The 21,042-nt window shown below is 43.2% G+C and overlaps 1 protein-coding gene across 2 annotated transcripts in view; it reads left to right on the forward strand.

The window, feature by feature from the left end:
- Positions 1–20,031, forward strand: part of SPPL2B (signal peptide peptidase like 2B) — a 187,508-nt gene extending 167,477 nt beyond the window's left edge. Inside the window, exons 13-15 of one of the 2 annotated variants that reach the window (XM_019513196.1) lie at positions 6,266–6,343; positions 12,431–12,656; positions 16,963–17,046. In XM_019513196.1, the coding sequence (XP_019368741.1) occupies positions 6,266–6,343; positions 12,431–12,612 (260 nt within the window). In that variant the 3' untranslated portion in view covers positions 12,613–12,656; positions 16,963–17,046. Of the gene's footprint in view, positions 1–6,265; positions 6,344–12,430; positions 12,657–16,962 lie in introns of both variants that reach the window. The other variant, XM_019513195.1, reaches the window with a different exon arrangement.
- The last annotated feature ends 1,011 nt before the right edge of the window (positions 20,032–21,042 follow it).

Genomic DNA, 21,042 nt, shown 5'->3' on the forward strand with positions numbered 1-21,042 from the left:
TGTAACCTGTCTAGGTCCGACTGTAGCCTATTCCTCCCTTCTAGAGTGCCCACATCCCCCCACATCTTAGTGTCATCAGCAAATTTGAACAGGGTGCTATTTACCCCCTCGTCCAAGTCCCTGATGAAGACGTTGAACAGTGTAGGCCCGAGGCCCGAGCCCTGCAGAACCCCACTGCCCACATCCCTCCAGGCTGAATAAGACCCATCCACCACCACTCTCTGGGTGCGGCCCTCCAGCCAGTTGGCAACCCATTTGACCAGCCAGTTGGCAACCCATTATTTGAGCAAGTACTTCATGGTGGTGCTCATTCAAAGACTGGAGAAGATCGGCATGCATCCTCTGGTCACTCTGAGAATGCTATAGACATGTAACTGACCAGTTCTACTGACAATGTGATGATTATAGGAAGCACAGACCAGAAGCATGGGGGTCAAATACCCATAAGAATCTGCATTTTACACTCAGCTGTCTTCTGAAGTCTCTGGGAAATTGTGACCAAAAGGGAGACTAGCATTCCTGCTTACTAGCCCCCTACTTGTGAAGTAGCACAACTGCATCTGCTTCAGCAAAGTTTGAATTAATGTAGTGGGGAGAGTCTGTGCAACAGTATGCTACCTGTATGCCACAAAGTAAAAGTACTTCAAATAAAGATGGAATTTTGAAGTGCTTTATGTGTATATCTGTCCATACCTTTAGGGCACTATTTCAAAACTAGGGTGCATACATCAGTGGCAGCAATACCTTGATTCAGAAGTTGCAGGTCTCTCCTCTGGGAAAAGTAGGCTGCAGGCTGGGATTCCTCTCCTTTTCCTTCCTCCTCTCCCTCTTCTGTGCTTTGAGGGTAAGATGCTTTACCTCGAAACAAGCTGCCACTTGGTTGAGGTTGCAGCACCATTGGAGTTAGTTGGCAGCCAGCTACTCTCGTCTCTTGATGTTGGCATCCATTTTCTTAAGGTATGTCTTTAATATGTCCCTGTAGCATTTCCTCTGGGCACCTCAAGATCTCAAGCTGTTGCTAAGCTGGAAGTAGAGCACTTGTTTTGGAAGTCAAGTCACACAGCATCTGGTCCAGCAGAGATGGTGCTAGAGGATCACTGACTCAGTGCTGGTAAATAGTGGTTTCAGCAAGGATGCTGGTGCTTGTGTAGCGATCTTCCCTCTTGATGTAGAAGATTTTCCAGAGGCATTGTTGGCGATACCTATCCAGGCTCTTGAGATGACGACAATACGTCACCCACATTTCACATCTGTAGAAGAGCGGGAATGATGACCAGATTGTAAACACAGATCTTGATGTCTTTCCAGGGATGGCAATAAGACATACCAAAGCAATTTCCTAAAGGAGGCACTTGCACACTGCATCCTATGCTGTATCTCCTCATCAGTGTTCACTTTGAGAGAGGTGACTACTGAGGTAGGGGAAGTGCTCAATTATCTCCAGGGTCCTTGGATCTTTCCCTCCATGGTAATTGGGGTGGAGGGATCACATTCATGGCCTGTTGAAAGAGAGGCCCAACATTTGGTAGGCTTCTCCAGAAAGATCCAGCATGGTCTGGAGGTTTTCCTCAGTGTGCACAAGGATAGTGCAGTTATCAGCAGATTGAAGGTCAAAGATAGTTGTTTTGAGTACTTTGTTTCTTGAGAGAAAATAAACCAAATTGAAGAGACCTCCATACATTTGGTATTCGGTTCCAGAAGAAAAGTGGTCCTTAATGAGAACCAGGATGACTGTCAGAAAAATGGAGAACAGAGTTGGGGTGATGACACATCCTTGCTTGCCCCCAGTTCAGGTGACAAATGGATTCATCTTGAATTTGCTTCATAGTCATCTGGTCATGGGGAAGACTCAGGATTTTGATGTGCTTTTCAGGGTATCCAAATACTAGCCCAGCAGGCAGGATCTGGTGCGGGAGGGAGCACTGCACTGCCATGCCTGCCAAATTGAGGTGCCCCATTCCCACCCAACAACAGCAGGGTGCACAACTCAGCGCTGCTGCCGCACTGTATCTTGTGGTAGGTGGGTCTCGTCTGATGGGGTGCAGAGGTGTCTTCTGCCCAAAGCTGGTTTGGCCCAACTGCAGCCCCATGCCCCACTGTGAGCATAGAAATCTGGGATGGGCATGTGCCCCCTTCCCTGCCCCCCCAATGCATCACCTGTACCCCTCCCCTTGCCTCAGCTTCTCTTATCTGGAGGGAGCTGAGGAAGCTACTCTCCACCACACTGCCTGGCTGCTGCATGCATGTGTATACGCGCACATGAATGTAGCACCCCTTGCCCCTTGTGTCCTGCTCCCCCCAGCCGCTTGCAGGCTAGAACTCTGCCAGCCTGTAAGGGGAGACTCATGGTTTCACACATTTTTCTCCTTCAAAGGAGAAAATCTGCATTTTTCCACAGCAAACTGAAAACCTGGATCCTGTTAATCATGATACTGGCATTCCTTAGGTCTCCAGGGATCTCTTCGTTGTTCCCAATTCAAATTTATGGAGTCTCAGTACCAGTTCCTTGCTGTGATCCTTGAAGATTTCAGCAGATATACCATCTGGTCCAGTAGCCTTGTTGTTTTTGGTTTCCTTAATGGCATGCCAAACTTATTCTAATATAAGAGGGTTGATGAGGAATCCCCTTTTGGGATATTAAGGGATAGAGTTGGTGGTGGTATCTGCCACAATTGATTCATAATTCAGTAGTGACTCAAAGTGCTCTTTCCAGCTAGCTTGGATAGACGTAGTGTCTTTGAGGAGCATGGAGCCATTCTGTAATCACACGGAAGTAGAACTATGGAAAATTGGGCCGTAGATGGCTTTTGTTGTCTGAAAAAAGCTATGCATGTCATATTTGTCTGCATAGAGCTGGATCTCCTTGTCTTTATCTTGCCACCACTGATTTTTGATTTCCCAGGTCCTCCTTTGAGCTTTGGCTTTGAAGAACTGACAGGTGTCCTTCTGCTGAGATGAAGTGTCATCTTGCCAAGCAGAATAAGTCCTCTCAGGGAAGACTTGGATCTTGGTGCCACTCTCATCGGACCAGTGTTGCTGTTGATGTGTGGTATAGCCAATGGATTCAGCACACCATCCTCAGTGCTATCGTCATTTGTAGACAGGGTATAGAGCTTTTCATGGTGACCCTGTCGGAGATCCTTATATAGACCTTCAATCTTGAAGAGATTTCGTGTTGAAAGTGCTTCTCATTGCTTTTGGCTGTTTTCAGTGTTTCGGAGCAACACTGATGTTCATAATCCATCTGACAAGATGGTGATCTGTCCATCAGTCATTGGTTCCTCTCACAGCTTGCGTGATCTGGACATCCATTTGATCACGGGAGGTACCAGTGCTTTGGCTGAGGGTGCCTCCAGGTAATCTTGTATTTGTCACTCTATCTGAAGATGATGTCCGTGATGACAAGACTATGCTCTGTGCATTTGCTTAAGAGAAGGATGCTGTTGGAATTGGTTTCCCTACTCCTTCCTTCCCAGTGATGCCATTTCAGTTTCAGGTCACCTCCAATCTGGTGTTGAAGTCACTGAGGAGAACGATCTTGTCTTCCTTGTGAGTATTAATTATAATGTGATCAAGACTGGAGTAGAACTGTTCTTTGGCATCATCGTCAGCAAGCATTGGGGCATATACACTGATGACAGTGACATGCTGGTTGTTGCTGAGCTTAAGACCACACTTTAACAAGGACATAGACAAACTTGAGAGTCCAAAGAAGAGCCACCCGTATGATCAGAGTCTTACACGGCAAGCCATACAAGGACATGCTGAGGGATCTGGGACTCTTCAGCCTGAAGAAAAGATGCTACCAGGTCACCTCAACAGCTTACTGCTACACTGGGAGAGTACATCAAGGACTTGGTGAGCAACTGTTCACCAGGGCACCTGATAGGAAAACTAGGAGTAATGGCCAAAAACTCCTGGAAGACTGATTCAGGCTCAACATTAGAAAAATCTTTTTCATGGTCAGGATGTCCAGACTGTGAAATAAGCTCCTTCCAGAGATGGAGCAATCACATACCCTGGAAATCTTCAAGAGGAGACTGGACAGTCGCCTTGCTGGGGTCACCTGACCCCCAGTGTTCTTTCCTGCTTGGTGCAGGGGACTGGACCCAATCATCTTCCAAGGTCCCTTCCGGCCTTACAATCTATGAATCTGTGAATCTAAGACAAAGGCTCACAAGACGTTTGCTAATGTCTACAGGGAGCTCTGTAAGTTGACTGACAAGCTGATTCTTGATGGTGAAGCCAACGCTGTAAACATGCCTGTCCTGGGCCAGTTTCCTCTTTCAGAAGAAGGTGTAGCCTCCACCCTCTTCCCTCAGCTGACCCTTATCCAGTCATCTTGTCTCACTCAGAACTGTAATGTCAGTGTAACTCAGTAGTTCCCTAGAGACAATGGCAGTTCTTTTGGTTATTCGTTGCCTTGGTTATCTATCAAGGTTTGAATGTTCCATATTGTGAAATCATTTTCTTCTTATAATGTTTTCAGCCTCAGAGGTTTGATCCTGCTGAACACAGTTACTAGCCAGATAAGACCACCTAGGTGTAGGGCACCTTTTCTAGCCCCTTCCCCATGTAGGGCAAGCAGAGGGGATCCTGAATAGGACAGCTCAGTCATGGTAGCAGCTGCCAAATTGCACCCCTGTCTCAACCCAGGTGCAAGATGGTCATCAGGCTACCACCACTGCATGTAGATTCATGGCTGGACTACTCCTGTCTCCATCAGTACTGGTCCATCACCACAGGGCTTTTGGAGGTTGGTACAGATGAGCATGTTGCTTCCTGTGGTAGAAGCCTACAGATGACTTTATTTAACATGAGGAAGTTGGTGCATGGAAACAGCAACCACGTGATCTTCATATGGTGGAGATCTTGAACCAGTGGCAAGAGAGAACCCTAGACAACAGGAGACCTCCATCTGACTGCAGTCTTCTCCCATCTTTACAGCTGTTGAGATTTTGACATCATCTTCCACCTGATCTACCACTGAGGACTTGGAATTGGACTGTGGTTTGTCTGGAACCTCCGCTCTGGCCTGTTTGTCATGGGTGACCTTGTCAGGAGTGTGAGACTGTGGATAACATAGCTCTGAGGATTGTTAGGATACACAGGCCTCTCCACCACTAGAAGGTCTGAATCCATAGAGAGGTAGGGTACATACACACTGAGAATTTAAGTGTCATACTGGGTCAGACCATTCATCCATCTAGCCCAATATTTTGTCTCTGATAGTTTGAGGGCCAGTTGGTGCTGGCCAGTATACTCTGTTCTTTGTGCCCCTTTGGAGCACACATTATTAACTTTTGACCCACACCCCCCCTCCCATTTTTTATGATAAAGTCACTTGCTACATACTTAATGTCCCTCCTCCAGAAACAGGGAGGGCCTTGTAGTTTCTGAGCGGCTGTAGCCCACAGGCAAAATCTGTTGTGTAAAAGAGTACATGGCAAGCTTTTAAAGGGTACATAAGGGACTGAAAAACAGAAGAAACAAAATCAAAGAAATAAGAATGCATTCTGCGATCTTACAGGTTACAGTGTGGCTATAGTGACAAAAAGTATTGAGTTTTTTTAACCATAACATGGAATTATAAGTGAACAAAGTAGTGAAACACGTAAAAGTGGGTACATGACCCCCAAAAGATTGAGAACCACTGATATCAACTTTATTAAGCTCTCAGTGCAAGCTCAGTATAGTAGAAGCATATATAACTTCTGTGCAATCCATAAGCTGAGCTGTGCACTTGCTTGAATATATCAGCATGGTAAAAAACAGACTGTTAGTCGTAAGTCAAACATTAAGGGCACAAAAAGTCATGGTTTGTAGGCTATCTAAAAAGTACTACAATGCCGTTCATTCTCTGTATCAAAATGAGTGACAGCTCTCTAAAAGGCAGCACTATGGACAAGGATCTCAGAATCTTAGTGGATCACAGACTCGGTATTTTAGTCTGCAGTGTGACACAGCTGCACAAAAGGCAAATGGGGAGTTGTGCTGCATTAATAGGAACATTAGGTAAGATATGAGAGGTGACAGCACCTCCTTATTTAGCACTACTTAGGCTTCATTTACAGTATTGTTTGCCATTTTGGGCTTCACATTTTGTTTTGTATAAATACGATCCTGCCTCAAGAAGGGGATAGGTGACTTTTGAAGGTCCCTTCCAGGCCTATTTTTTATGATTCTACCATCTTACAATTTGTGTATGTGTATGTATGTACTCATGTATGTCCTTTAAAAATCTATTTTTTCTTTATTCTTTTAGGCTTACTGGTAGCTTACTGCCATAGATTTGATATCCAGGTGCAATCCTCCAGAGTCTATTTTGTAGCCTGTACTATAGGTATGTATGATGCTGGTGTTTCTACAAAAGTAAAGCCAGAGTGTCTGTATTAATGTAGCTTGCTTTACACCTGCTTACCTCACTCTCAAAATCAAGCATTGAAACAGTTTTAAAAAAAATAAAAACTCTCCACCAGTTTTGAGGCTGGACCACTCAGTCCCAATTTAACTGCTGTGTTACCATTCTGAGCACCTTTGTTTGTCCCAGGTAGAATTATGCTCTTGGCTGTTGTTTTATGCCCTTGCCAGAATTCCCAGGTTGTTTTGCAGGTGATTCATGAATGTTTGGGATACATATGGAGGCTTTAGTCTTTTTATCACTATCACTAAGGTTTCTTTATTAGACAGATTTTGGACAGCTCTGAGTTGATTAAGTTGAGTGGCCAGATCCAAATCGGTTTTGTACAAGGGTCCACTTGGGATCTTGGATTACCTAAAAATTAGGCACCTTGCCTGAGGAGCAAAATCCAAAGGGACAGTCAGTAGTGAAAGTAGTTGTCTTCAAAGGGTGATCCAGATCATCTAGTCCAAAGGTATCAAACATTTTGGCCCACGGGCCAGATCTGGTCCATAGAATTGTGGCATCTGTCCTAGAGGGTCCAGGAGTTGTGGAGTGGGGCAAGATGGTCAACCAAAAGCCAGAGTACAGAGGTCTGTTGGGGACATGTGTCATCACTCCTGCAGTTCTTTGCCTGCTGCGGGCTCTACCCCTGCCGATCCTGCTTCCAATTCCAGGTCTGGCCTCCAAGGAGACCCACAGTCCCCACCCCACCCAAGGGGCTGAGTTTGACATCTCTAACTAAGGCAATAAGCAGGGGGTGCCTGTAGCAAGGAAGTGCTGAACACAGAGGTGTGTCTCAATTCTGCTTCCTGTAGTCACCTCTGATTTCCTAGAGGAGAAGCATTGAACTCATTGGGAGCAGCATTCAGTTCAGACCTAATCACATATCTAGGTCTCTTCCACTTCCAGGGGAGTGCCCTTATCACTGAATTAGAGAGTTGGGTTTGTTCTTTCTTGTTCTCCTGGCTCCATGTATCTTATGCTCTTGGATCTCTAGTGGCCCAGTTTCAACAAAAAGAGGGTGCCTTCACTCAAGAGCCTTGGTGATCTGGGCACTTTTCTGAGAATGGGAGATACTGATGTGAAGCCATCAGGCTCTTGGATAGCCTAGAACCCTGGCCTCCCCCTTCCTGGGCAGGTTATCTAACTGCTAACCTATTGTATAAAAGTTGAGCTGTTCTACCACCACCAGCCGTGTCTGAGAGTAACTGAGGAAGGCTGCCGAGGTTTAGGGCACCTTTTCTTCTCCCTTTCCCATGTGGTGTGAGTAGAGGGGATCCTGAATAAGACTGTTCAGTCACAGTAGCAGCAGCCAAATTGCACCCATGTCTCAACCCAAATGCAAGGCAACCATCAGGCTACAACCACTTGCATGTAGATTCATGGCTGGACTAGTTCTTTCTCCATCACGACTGGTCCATCACTGCAGGGCTTTTGGAGGTTGTACAGGAGAGCATGTTGCTTCCTGTAGTAAAAGTCTGAACTCAGTCGAGCCTTTAGGGGTGCTCTGTGGACACCGAATGGCTTGAAACTTCAGTAGAGTTTAGGTGTCCCTCAACACCAATCTGGATATTGGCAGAGCTTAAAGCAGGTGTGGGCAAAATACAGCCCACAGGCTGGATCCAGGCCATGCCTGCCCTCATGGTGCTCCACATGGGACCAAGCAGTACCCACTCCCACCATGGCAGCCCGCACCATGCTCCCGCTGATCCAGGCCCCAGCCAGCATGCAGCTTCTGGCAGGGCTGTTCCCAGTGTGGCTGAAGCTAGATGCTGCTCTGCTCCCCTCGCCTCCACAAGGAGCAGCCCAGCTGAAGCTTCCTCCCCACCCAAAGCAGTGCAGCAGAGGCAGGAGGAGGAGCCGCCACTGGAGGTGAGGTGAGCGGAGCAGCACCTGGCCAGTTGCAGCCACGCTGAGAACAGCCCCACCAGAAGCTGCACACTGGCTGGGGCCTGGACTGGCAGGGCTGTTCTGTTCTCTTCACCTCCAGCTCCAACTGCTGCACTGCTCGGGGAGGGGAGGAGCTTTAGCCAGGTAGCTCCTGCCCAGTGTGTGGAGCCCTGGCTCCAGGTACCAGTTGCCTTCTACCCACTCTACCTGCCCAATACAATGAGCAGCCTGTGGCAGAAAGCCACCTTGGTTTCTCCCCAGAAATCTCTGCCCTGTAATCGTGTTTAAAATCTCTGCCCTGTGACACTGTGATTTAAATCTCTGTGCTGTGACCATTCAGTTAGGATGGGCCCAGCACACAGGGGACCACACCCTCAGCCTGTCTCTTTAGGGAACTTGCTGAGGGAGGGGGGAAACCTGCTCCCTCTGCTTACGTGACTGGTACCTGGGTGAGGGGCATCTACCTGGGGAGCTGGAATCTGCCCGGTAACAGGTGATGCATTTCAGATTGGTTGGCTGACAGCCAACTGGGGCTGACCTCCGCTGGCCCAGGTGAATGAGGTCACAGGGGCTATATAAGTTAGGATGGGGAAGGAGGCGGTCCCTCCTCTCCGGCCATGAGGTGACGCAGCAGCCAGGCAGGGGACAGAGAAGCCTTAACATCTGAAACTGGCTCTCTCCCCCCAAACTCACGAGCTAGGAACCGCCTGCCTCCAAAGGGAAACTTCACCTGCCTTTGGAAGATGCTTGTGAGTAAGCTACTCAATCTGATTAGATATTTAGCTGGAAGTATCACAGATGCGTAATCAAAAGGCTACCACAGCCAGACTGTTTGCTCTTTAGGATTTCTAGATATTGCTCTATCCTGTACCCTAGTTTACCCTACCCCCTGTAATCAATAAAGTTCTCCTTTTTGACTGGTGTGGGAGACTTATTGAGGGGTGGGTCTAAATTATGCCTAAGAGACCCCTTAGGTCTGTGGACTAAGGGAGACTATACCTTTTTGCCCCCGGACTTGGGGAAGTACCCCAAGTGCCTGTACTGGGTTGAGTACCCGTGGGACTTTAGGCCTGTGTTACCCCAAGGACACAGGGCCGCGAGACAGTCCATTCTTGGGGTGGTGGCGGCATGTTACCCCCAGACTAGCGAGTGTGCTCCGGGAGAGGGGTTGGCCGGACATAAGGTGCCCCTAGGGAGGCATTCGGAGCCTGGAAGGTGGTTGGGCACAGGGAGGTGGGTGGCTCAATGCAGGAGCACCCCCTACTGGCCCACCTCACGTGGTGGAAACAGCGGAGGGATACAAATACCCAGCTGTGTTCCTGAGGTGGGATCTCTGCACCCGCCACACAGCCACCTGGGAGCTGGAGCTCCACACGCTGGGCAGGAGCCACCTGAATAAAGCTTCCCCACAGGGCAGGAGCAGGAGAAGCAGCTGCAGCTGGAGGCAAAGGGAGCAGAACAGCTCCACCGGCCTGGGCCTGGGCGCAGGCCCTGGCTGGTGAGCACAGCTTCCAGTAGGGCTGTTCCTGGTGTGGCTCCAGCAAGCTGGGTGCTGCACTGCTCCCTTCACTTCCTGGTGACATTGCAAGTCTGGCTGGCTGCAGCCACACTGGGAACAGCCACACCATAAGCTGTGTGGTGGCTGGGGCCTGGGACTGGGGCCAGGGCCGGTGGCTTTAGGCAGGATAACAATACTGGTTGCCCCATGCAGAGCATAAAAGGGGTAGCAGCCAATTGGATGAGCTCTGCTCCATTCACCCCCTGCCTTCCCCCTCCCTCCCCTCACCCTGGCTGGCTTCCAGGCAGCCCCCCCATATGCATATGCCCCTTTCACCTCCCTCTCCCCACAGGGCAGGGTGTGCGGGGAGCGGATTATGCCTGTCCCACTCCCAAGCATTGCTCCCCAACCACGCAAAGCCCCATAGGGAGTTTGATGAGTTGTTGCCAAGGGAGGTGGGTGTGGTGCTGACCCAATCTATAACAGTTCGTCAAAACTCCCTGTGTGGCCTTTGGGCCCAGCTGCTTGTCTATCCCTGACCTAAAGTAATGCTTCTCAACCTTTTTAGAATCAAGACAGCCCTTGGTAGACTCCAGACACCCCTTGGAAAATGCCAGCTCTTAGCTTTCACTTCTTTTTTTTAACTATGGGAAAATAACAGAGCTATTCTTCTGTTGCGAAGAACTCAGAAAAATCACAAAAGTTCAGATTGTTTTTAACACTATAGGTTCCTATTTTAAATCAACTGGTATGTCTTGTGAATCGTGTGTAGGTGTTTGCACACCTAACTGCTAATTTTGTGCAGCACCCTGATTGGTATCACTGGTTTAGAGCAGTGCTTCTTAACCTTTTTTTTAGACTCAAGGTATCTCTCAGAAAATACCAGATCTTAGCTTTCACTCTTTTTTACTTTGGAAAAATAGTAGTGACTTTTTTCTGTTGCAAAGAACTCATAAAATCACAACAGGTCACAGTGTTTTTAAAATTATGGATCCCTATTTGAAATCTCTGGGTTTATCTTGCAAATTATGTTTGCATGCCACTGTGCTAACTGTTAGGTGTTAACAGTGTTAGCATTGTATGGCACCTCACGCTACCCTTGAAAGCCTTTCAAGATACCCCAAGGTGCTACTGGTTTGAAAATTACTGGCTTAAAAGATAGTTTAGTGACCTAAGTCGCTTCTGACCATGTACACAATCTTAAGCCAAAACACATAGGGAATTTTTCAGACTAAAATGGGGTATTTAATGATTCTGGTCTTCTAAGTGGTTTTGTGGCCACTGCAGTAAGGTTGATATGGATTGTTTTTCATGGTTTAGGAGACTAAATTCCATGCAAGACATGTTTAGGCACCAGCAAGGACAGTTTGGATCTGTCCATAAGCACATTAACTTGGAACTTCCTTCATTTATGGTCTGCTATTAACAGAAGAAAACATTTCTTCAAGTTTGAGATAAACAACCAGTACAATTACAAAATGACAGGCAGAAACATCAGAGGGCTTCAATTTCAGAAAAGGCTGTTGGTAATTTTACTACCTCCTAACTGTTTGGCTGTATTCAGTGTATTTCACTTAACTGTGTTTTAAATATATGGAATTTGTAGAATTTATAGACTCACGTTATGACTGCAACGTATGTTCATATTTCTTAAATGTGTAAACCCCTTAAAGTCCATACTTAAGATAGAAAAGTTTGAATAGACTAGCAATTGAAGGCACCAAAAGAGCTTTAAGAAAAACAACTGCCAGAATTGTAAGAATTACAGGTTCCACTGAGTCTTCAGTGGTAATTAATGGTACTTTACATTCCTGTTATATTTCCATTCAGAAACTTGGATTATTAAACATAACTCTAATTTTGAATTCCTTGATTAAAACCGCAGCATTCTACTCTTAAATCAGCTGTGTAAAATTGCCACAAAAATGTAGTAGTCTAGGTACAAAAATTACTTTCATACTCTTTGTCATATTAATGAAATAAAGTAGATATTACTTCCATTACTTACCTTGCTTTGGTAGAAGTTTACTTAGCTGACTTAATGGTTCAGTAAATGCTATAAAATATTTCTATATAATATTAACTCCAAGTAATGGGAATTTTTGTTGAGGAATTAGATTTATCAGCCTATACCTGGCATACTTGCAGGAACTTGCCCTGAAAGCTTTTGGAGTTTTTTTACATTCAGTTTAATATTTTCTGCAGTATACTATACCATAAGTAGAAATAAATGATTTAATGAGTTGTAACACATAGCTAGATATTTGTTTAATGGTGTTTCACTAAATAAGCAAAACCTATAACCAAGAATTTCCAAGTTACAAGTAGTGTGCCAGTTGTAGTAGTCAGACAGTAATGTTATCTGTATTTTGTTTTCATTTAATTAAAAAATAGTGTTTTAAATGCCAGTGTTGTGATTATTTTAGCACTGAAGTGATGCATAGAATTTTTTTCAGTTCATTTCACTTGTATTATTCCAATTATTGAATTCATTACACCACATATACTAAACAGTAAAAGGAGTTTTATGATATTACTTGACATAAATTAATATTAGATGATTTTTCAAGATGACAATATGGCCATTATTAAGCAAAACTGTCTGAATAACTTCATTTTGCATTTTTATCTCCTTTTAGCGTATGGCATTGGCCTTCTGGTGACTTTTGTAGCCTTGGCATTGATGCAGATGGGTCAGCCAGCTCTCCTCTACTTGGTACCCTGTACTCTTATCACTAGCTTTGCTGTTGCTCTTTGGCGAAAGGAGCTTACAATGTTCTGGACAGGCAGCGGCTTTGCGGTGAATACCAGTTTGATATGACTGTCTTCAAGAATAATAATGCTATAAACCTAACTAGAATTAAAGTTGAGTAAAATATTGTAGTACTACCCAACAAAACAAAGATCTTTATATTTGAAGTTCCCTTTTTGATCCTAAGTATTATTTTATTTGCTTTAGTAATTGTTGGACATGATCTTGTGATTGTTACTTTAATGTTTGTGGGCAGCAGAACTGACCAGTGTGAAGGAGATAAGTGCCTTCCTAAGCAACCTGATCATTACATAATTTGTAGAGATGATGATGTACATTTTCATTCATAGTTGTTTAATGTAACTTCAGATAGTAACTCCCTTAAACTTAGTCATATTTGTAGATCTTCCTTTCATAACCTAGATCATGTGGGGGTGAGGTGAGAAGCTAGCGTAGCATCTCAAACCATCATCTACGACTGGTCTGTTTTTACTTTTTGCTGTAAATTAAAATGCATCTAGTTTGAGGCAGTCAGTATTGTTTGCTGAAAGAAGAAGACAGTACCCCAAATAAGGGACAGTTCACTGAATAGGTGTTTAATAAAAGGGAGAAAAATTGTTGGTGACTCTGTAGTAAAGACAGTATATGTCCTATTCTGACGTCAGGCAACTTCTTTCAGGAACTGTGAAATATCTTCATATATCATTTCAATCAAAACACTTGTGTGTTATTTTGGAACTGTAAAATGTTTATTCATAATGTGCTGCAATACCAAGTATAATTTGTTGTGCATTCAACACAAAATACTGTCCAGTGAAATTAGGGTTTGGTGAGATCAACAGAGTTTGAAAGGTCACACAAATACAGACATTTTCAAAGCTGTTCTTTTGCTCAAAGTGAGTTAAGTTAGTTGTTCATTACTTTTGATAAGCTTTGGTCTTGTCTATAGTTGATGGGGTTTCCAATATTGTTATGATGGTGAGCTCTCTAAGGGGAAATCCCTTAGTTTATGCAGGCCAACAAAGATTTTGCTAGTATATAATACTAGTTTTCTGAAGCTAGTCTGGGTCTTTGCTGGTTTACTTACATTGTTTTGGTTTATGATTTTTTTTCCATATTTCATACCTCTATAGCTATCCAAGCAAAACTTGTTAAGCATAAACTGGGCCTCAATTTGAAGATTAAGTCACTGAAGAGGGTCCTCCAGTTGGAGAAATATATTAATATCACTGCTGAGCCAGAAGCCACCGTTTAAAAAAAACATTCTTGTGCTTCAGTATATCACCATACAAAGTTTCTACAGAAGTATATAGTGTGGTGTACACTAAGTCCTCCTGGGAATGCAGAGTGTCTAAGAAGTTTGGCACCCCAAAAAACAGTCTGGGTAGGGCCAGTGGAAACTTCCTGCTATGGTAGAATAGTAACAAAGCTAGGTCCCAGACCACTGCAAGAACAGTACTAAGACTCATACTTCTTTACTATAAATAATAATTCTTTATATAAGTTCCTGCACATTATAAAGGGTTGTTTGCACTCTATAAGTCTCATTGAGATGCTACATGTAGTTTTAAAATATGGTCATTTTATTCTGTAGGCAGTTCACAGTGTAAAAATAGACCCTGGCCTATAGTAACAGCTTGAATTTGACTTGATAATGAATATAACTTGACCTGAAGCTTGCAGAAACTTGTCTAGGTAAAATAAAAAAATCAAATACTATATTTACTCAAATATACAATGAGGTATTTCCCCACAAGCAGCATGAGGGAATAAAGCTCCTCATCTTATATTTTCACACACAGTGAACCAGGGAGCAGGCAGCTGCTGTGGCTCTGACTCTCGTCCTAAGCCCAGGTTGGGGCCAGTGTCAGACCCACAGCAGCCTCCTTTCTTTACTCCTATTTCCCCTCTGCAGTCTGTTCCACTAGTGGTCCAGTAACAAGTCATTGACCATTTCTGTATTTTAGATCTTCAAATCTATAATGAGAATAAAAACTCATAATAGAGATTTTTAAGTTCAGTTACTATTAAACTACTTTGAGATCCTCCAAAAAGTATCAGTCATTATTTATCATTAATGAACAATGAAATTTATCACTATGAAGAAAGAAATGGCAAAACTCCAAAACATTTTTCCACCTAAGAAGGAAGCAACACATGGACAAAAACAGTAGTTATATGAATCATAGAGAAGTAGGGCTAGAATGGACCTCTGCAGGTCACCTAGTCCAACCCTTCTACCTGAGGCAGGATCATCCCTATCCAATCCAATCTTATACAAACCCATTGTCTTCCCTATTAACAAAACTACACAGTCAACCTTGACACAAGCACAAGACATAATACCCTAATCTGTCACAGGTAAAGCAGGGAGACCGTGGTGGCCAATATCTTGCTGGTTCAAAAGTTGTTAAAATACTCTTGAGAGATGCAAGAAAGAGAGCCAAGTCTCCTGCTACAGAGGATGGCAGCCCCCTCTCCCCAGTCTATACCAGTCTAACCATGGGGTAAAATTATTTCTTGACCCTGAAAATGGCACTCGATCTGAGCCTAAGCATAGATACAAGACCTTCTAGCCAGGTTTAAGTCCCAGCAGAAGTGTTGGTACACCCTCCTCAAAATCCCCAGCTCCGGCTGCAGCCAACACACACTACTTCTGAAGAAGGCTTAAAAAAAGACATCAGGAATCTCTGGGGTTTGGGGTTGGGGTTGGGACAGACGGGCCGAGCCAGGCTGGACTGCCACCCACAATTGCCACCCCACTTTGCCATGCTGGCCCGTGTCAGCACCCTCCTTCCCACAATGCACATCAGCACTTCTCCCTCCCTCCCTCCGTCCCCCCCTCACTGGATCAGCACCCATACTTAAGTGGCCATCCAGCCCAAATAATTGCCCACCCCTGGTCAAGAGCCTACTGAATTGTGCTCCCATCCTCCAGTGCATTCCTGGTCCTTCCTAGTTTTATGGCATTTGCAAATTTGCTCAAGAAGCTTTCTGTGCCAGCATCCAAATCATTAATAAACACATTGAACAGTACCAGGCCCAGGTCAGACGCCTGTGGGACTCCACTCAAAACATGCCTTTCCAGTAGGAATCCATTTATAATTACCCTTTGCTTGCAGCTACTGAGTCAGCCATTTATCCATCCCATAGTAGTTTAGTTTAGGCCATATTTCTCCAAAGATTGAGATCAAGTTTGACACAATTTGTTCTTAGTAAATCCGTGATGGCTGCTTGTGATCAGCCTTTCCTTGTCCAGATGCTTGCAAGGGAACTTCCTTAGGAGATGCTGCAGTAACTTCCCAGGTATTGAGGTGAGGCAAACCAGTGTGTTGTTCCCCAGGTCCTGCCTTCTTTAAAGAGGGACACTACAATGGCCCTTTTCCAGTCCTCTGGTACCTCGCCCATCTCCCATGACTTTGAAAATATTATTGCCAATGGCTCCAAGATCATCTCTACCAGTTTCTTCGGTACCTGGTTTGAAGTTTATCAGGCCCTGCTGATTTGAATTCATTCAGACCCATCAAAAGCTCTCTGACTGTCTAATATTAAATTGTACTGGTAATTAGGTGTTCTGATTTAACTGTTACATCTGTCTCTGCAAAACTGTTTCAACTTCCATGCTGTTTCATTCAGGATTAAAGTTTGCAGTTTGGCTTGCAGGTTTAGGAGCGTGCACACTTAGCAACTTCATTACAACTGTTGATGCATGCTCATGAGTGCCAATTCTCTATTCCTTTTTAAAAGTTAAATGTATGCCTGTCACTTCCCAAATCAGTTAGAAATAATGAACCCTTTAAGCTTTAAGTTTTAAGACTTTAAGCATTTTATGAGCCTGCTGTGGACATTTCGTTTTGTTTTTGTGAATCAGTGGGAGCTATCCCAAAAGTAAATCTTTTGGGGTTTGAAGTTACTGCAATTGTAGCCCTCTTGTTAGCCTTTAGCTAACGTTATTTTTAACTCTACCACCCAGTTATCATGTAATTAATATTGGACACTCAAGCAGTAGACAGATGAAACAATTTTACTACTTTAAAGAGGTGAGAAAGACATAGCACTTGTGAGGGCATCAAATGATCCATTTTATGTTTTGTGCATCCATTTGCATCCTGCATAAGTGAACTTAAATCAGGGCACCTTATTCCAGAATTAAACCACTCTTAAATTACTGCCGTTGGATATCCATTACCTGTATCATAGAGTGGACACATGGACCAATCACTTTAAAACTCAGTGCATTTCCCCTATGTTTTCAGTCAGTATAATTGTTTGGTCAGTCTGCACCCTCAGTATGATGGCTGGTTTCCTGTAGAAACTGGCATGTTTTGATCAGTCACTGCTAATGTTGCCCTTAGTAGAAGTAGTAGCTCTTTCTTCTCACTTCCCATCATTCTAAAAAAAACCAATTTTCTTTTACAGAAAGACCTACCTCATCCTCCTTTGGTGCTGGCTCCCGTCAGCTGTCCTGAACCCCCCAAAGATGTAAATGCACCAGCATCTCAACAAGAAGCAGAACAAATGACCAACCCCACACTTCATGCAAAGGACCAAAGTAATGCTACCCTGAGTGTAGAGGAGGCCCAGAACCCCTCCCCAAATACTGGGGAGCTGACTGGTCCCAGCACACAACTAGAACAACCAAAAAACTCCAGCTCACATATAGAAGAATCAGCTAATCAAAACAAGGACAACTGTGAAAGCAGAAGTGTCAAAGTAGAAAAGAACCAGTTGGACTAGAGGATGTAATAGGAAACACTCTTTCCCCTCCCCCAATTTTTCTGCATAAAACCAGTAAGTAATTAGACTGGTTCTGTAGTGGTCATACTCACTGAAGAACCTCACTGGGAATCTGATCATCAAATTCAAGAATACGCTGCCTCCAACTTCAGATACAGCTGTGCACTTCAAACACCTTTCTGAAATATGGTGCTTTACCAAGGTTCTGATGTATGAATTTTAGTGATCATTTTATTAGTGGATGCCTTTTACCTGTTCCTATTTCATTATACCAGGATAACAGTAAGAACTTTTATGTATATGGCACTCTGCGCTTGTGTGGCTGTGGTGCTGCTTTAACATAGTGTAGATTAATATGGAAGAAAAGCATTGGACAAATCTGCTACAATGCAATGCTGAGAGGAAATAGAGTAGTTTTAGCACTTTCCCTTCTGAGACTATTTTCTACTTGTAAAAGCCATTGATGCAAGTGAATGGTTTAGTATAAATTTATGCTCCAGCAATGCTAAGAACTGACTAAATTATGAGCCTTCTGAAAGGATTTATATTACCATGGTCATTAAATTCATCTCTTAACTTTTTGTTTGTTTGTTTTACTCCTAGGTATTGGGTTGGATTATAGTCTAGCTCAGTGGTGCTCACATTTTTGACCCCATGGACCAGATGAATGGCATGGAACCAGTCCATGGACCGGGTTGGGTCTGCACCGCCTCCATGCACTGGGACCAGGCTCTGGGGCCCACGCCACTCCGACCAGGCTGGAGCCCTATCCCAGTGTACAGGGGGCAGCACAGAGCCTGATCCAGCCTGTGGGCCATCCAGCCGATACTGGGCTCTGTGCTACTATAGCCCAGCCCTGCATACACCAGTGTCAGGCCCTGTACCACACTGGACACCCAATCTAACGCACAGGGCTCCCCACAGGATCCAGTTGGGAGCCCCGCAGGCTGAATTACAAAGTGCTGGTACTGGATCCGGCCCATGGCCTGGGGATTGAGCACCCTTGATCTAGATTAAAAGGCAGGATGAATGGATCTGCCAGAAGCATCATAAACATTCCTATGAATTCTGTGGCTGTCTTTGAAAAAGTATTGATTGATTTGACTTTCCAGAGTCTGACACAATAGATACGCTCATTATGTATGCTGGTTTAAAAAGAGAGCCCCCTATTTGTCACACAGATCAGGAAATAGCATTAATTAGTGGTTACAGAATTGTCTCTTGGGAAATTTTAAAGACAAACTGATATGAGAAATTCAGCTGTTTTCTTTGAGCCTCTACTTACACTTGTTATGAATATAGGTTTGATTTCTAATGTTAAAGAAAATAGTTTGATGTTCTCTTTTTCAAAGGAGCATGTGTGGTTTAACAGTTAGTTTGTTTGTATATATTGCTTGGATTTAAGAACCAGTTACAATTTTGTAACTGGTCATCCAGCTCAAGCCATATTTTGTCTTTATCCCAGGTATGACACAAGTGTGATCTGCAAGGTTCTAAAATGAGGCAGTGACCATCTTGACTTGTCCTTGTGCTGGAGAGTGAAGGTCCTACCTTGCAATGTCAGGGTTGCATCTCCAGAATGAAGATGAGGGAAACTACAGTCTGTTCAGTTTTAACATAATTAGGCACAGTTGTTCTTAGCAAGCTGCCAGTATAGCTTGAAATATCCCAAAGGTGGACATTTCTTAATTTCTGATTAATTTCCTTAGATATTAATAGTGCATGTGTAGAGGGACAGTTTAGTCAAATTAACATTAGTTTATATAAAATCAATTTTGTTTGAGAGAGTACTGAATCAAGGCAATTTAATTTATTTTAAGACATTAAATTCTGTTTTGAACTTTATACATTCCAGTCCATTAAAAACAATATCCTGAAAATAAAATGTGATTCGCTAACTCAAGTGGCAAAGGCATCCCTCTGCCACTCATAAATACTACCCTTCTGAGCAAAGGTATCTTGCACAGCAGTGTGGCACTTTGAAGAGTATAATCTCAGTATTAATATACAGAGAAATGCATTTACATTAAGAAGCTTCCACTGGTTTGTTGGGTCAAATTCTGAAAGACTTTCCTTCAGTATCTGTGGACACAGATCCCATGTCAACTCTGACTGAGCTTTCTAAAAGTTTGCATCGTATCTTTTGTACTGTAAATTTGTTTGCTTTCTCTCTCTCACTTCATGTTAGGTGGACACTATTTTTTTGCAGGATAATGAAAGCCTATTATTAAAATTACATTTTGGGGTCAGCGGTTTACCAGTTTCTGCATATGCCTGGGGGTCCTTAACCTGGGCCTTATCTACCAAGTTGAGTGAACTCCGGGTAAAATGATAGTGAGTTTCTTTAAAAGTTTCCTGTATTCTGGAGCCTGTGATATATTTAGTCTGCTTTTCAAATGAACCAAATGCAACATAATGAATAATTTTCCCATATTATTTTCCCTTCTCCTGTTTGGTCTATGTTACAATTTGTGGCACTTCATCACTGGGAATTACCTGTACTGTCACCTTTTAGAGAACTTTAAAGGCACTTGGAGCACTGCAAATGTGTTGTCTGTCCATACCCTGAGACTAATCTGAACCAGACTTTAGGTACGCAGAACATTAGAGAAGCTTCTGTTGGACACTTCAACCAGTTCTATTATGCCTTAATGTAAGCCATTTTATAAATATATTATAAATTATAAATATGTTAAACATTTATAGAAGAAAAACTATCTTTAAATAAACTTGACAAATGCCAGCGAAATGGGAGTTGAGCTTAGTGTGTCATGAAATCTGAATTTCCTCTTGGTTTGATTTTTTTTTCAGCCATGTTAACTATTATTTTTATATATTAATTATTTGGCCAGAGTTTGGGCAGTAAAGTTTTATCTATCTCCTTGAAACTTAAATTTTAAAATTTGTTCTTATTTCTACTAGGAAATTACAGAAATTGGTACATTAGAAGAAAAAAAACCTATTTCTTTCCTATGTTGTTCATAATACAAATGAAATAAAAGAATTCATAACATTAGAGCTCATTTGTAATAGACATTATCAAGTCATATTTATTGTGTAGTCTTGGCTAACCTGCTTAGAAAAGATAATTTTACCCTTGCTTTTGAGAATTATTGCCTCAACTGTGTGCGCACTCCATCTCCTATAAAGACTGAAGTGAGAACATCTGATGCTTTTAGCATACTAAAATACAATATTTCTGGTTCTAGAATGTGAACTGGAGTTATGAGTCCCAGTCATTGATGATTATAATATTGTATAAATCAAATTGCTCTAATACATTGGTTTTCAACCTTTTTTTCATTTGCGGACCCCTAAAAAATTTTGACTAGATATGCTGAACCCTTTGGAAATTTTGAATGGAGGTGCAGACCCGTTTGAGTTGTAAGTGTGGGTAGTCACATACTTTTGATTGATCATAATCATCTTTCCCTTAGATATAATGTGAGGACCCCCAGGGGTCCACAGACCACAGGTTGAAAACCATTTCTCTAATATATCTGTTTGGCCTCTGAACCCATGTAGTGCTGTAACAATCTTTTCCATTAGAGCCAAGGCTGCATTTTCTATTTTATTTCTTAAACAAAAAAACTCCTTGATGGGTTTGTCCCTTAAAATTCACTATTGGAAAGAGGTAAGAGTCTCAAAAGTATGATTTCTTATATAACAGCAATGTTGTCAGTCTAACAGCTAACTATTATTGAAAGGTACCTTTTAGGAGTTGCATTAAGGTGAGTGATTAAGGAAGGGTGGTTAATGCCT

This window comes from Gavialis gangeticus, unplaced genomic scaffold, assembly GCF_001723915.1.
Source record: "Gavialis gangeticus isolate Ggan-Ray unplaced genomic scaffold, GavGan_comp1, whole genome shotgun sequence".
Taxonomy (NCBI): Eukaryota; Metazoa; Chordata; order Crocodylia; family Gavialidae; genus Gavialis; species Gavialis gangeticus.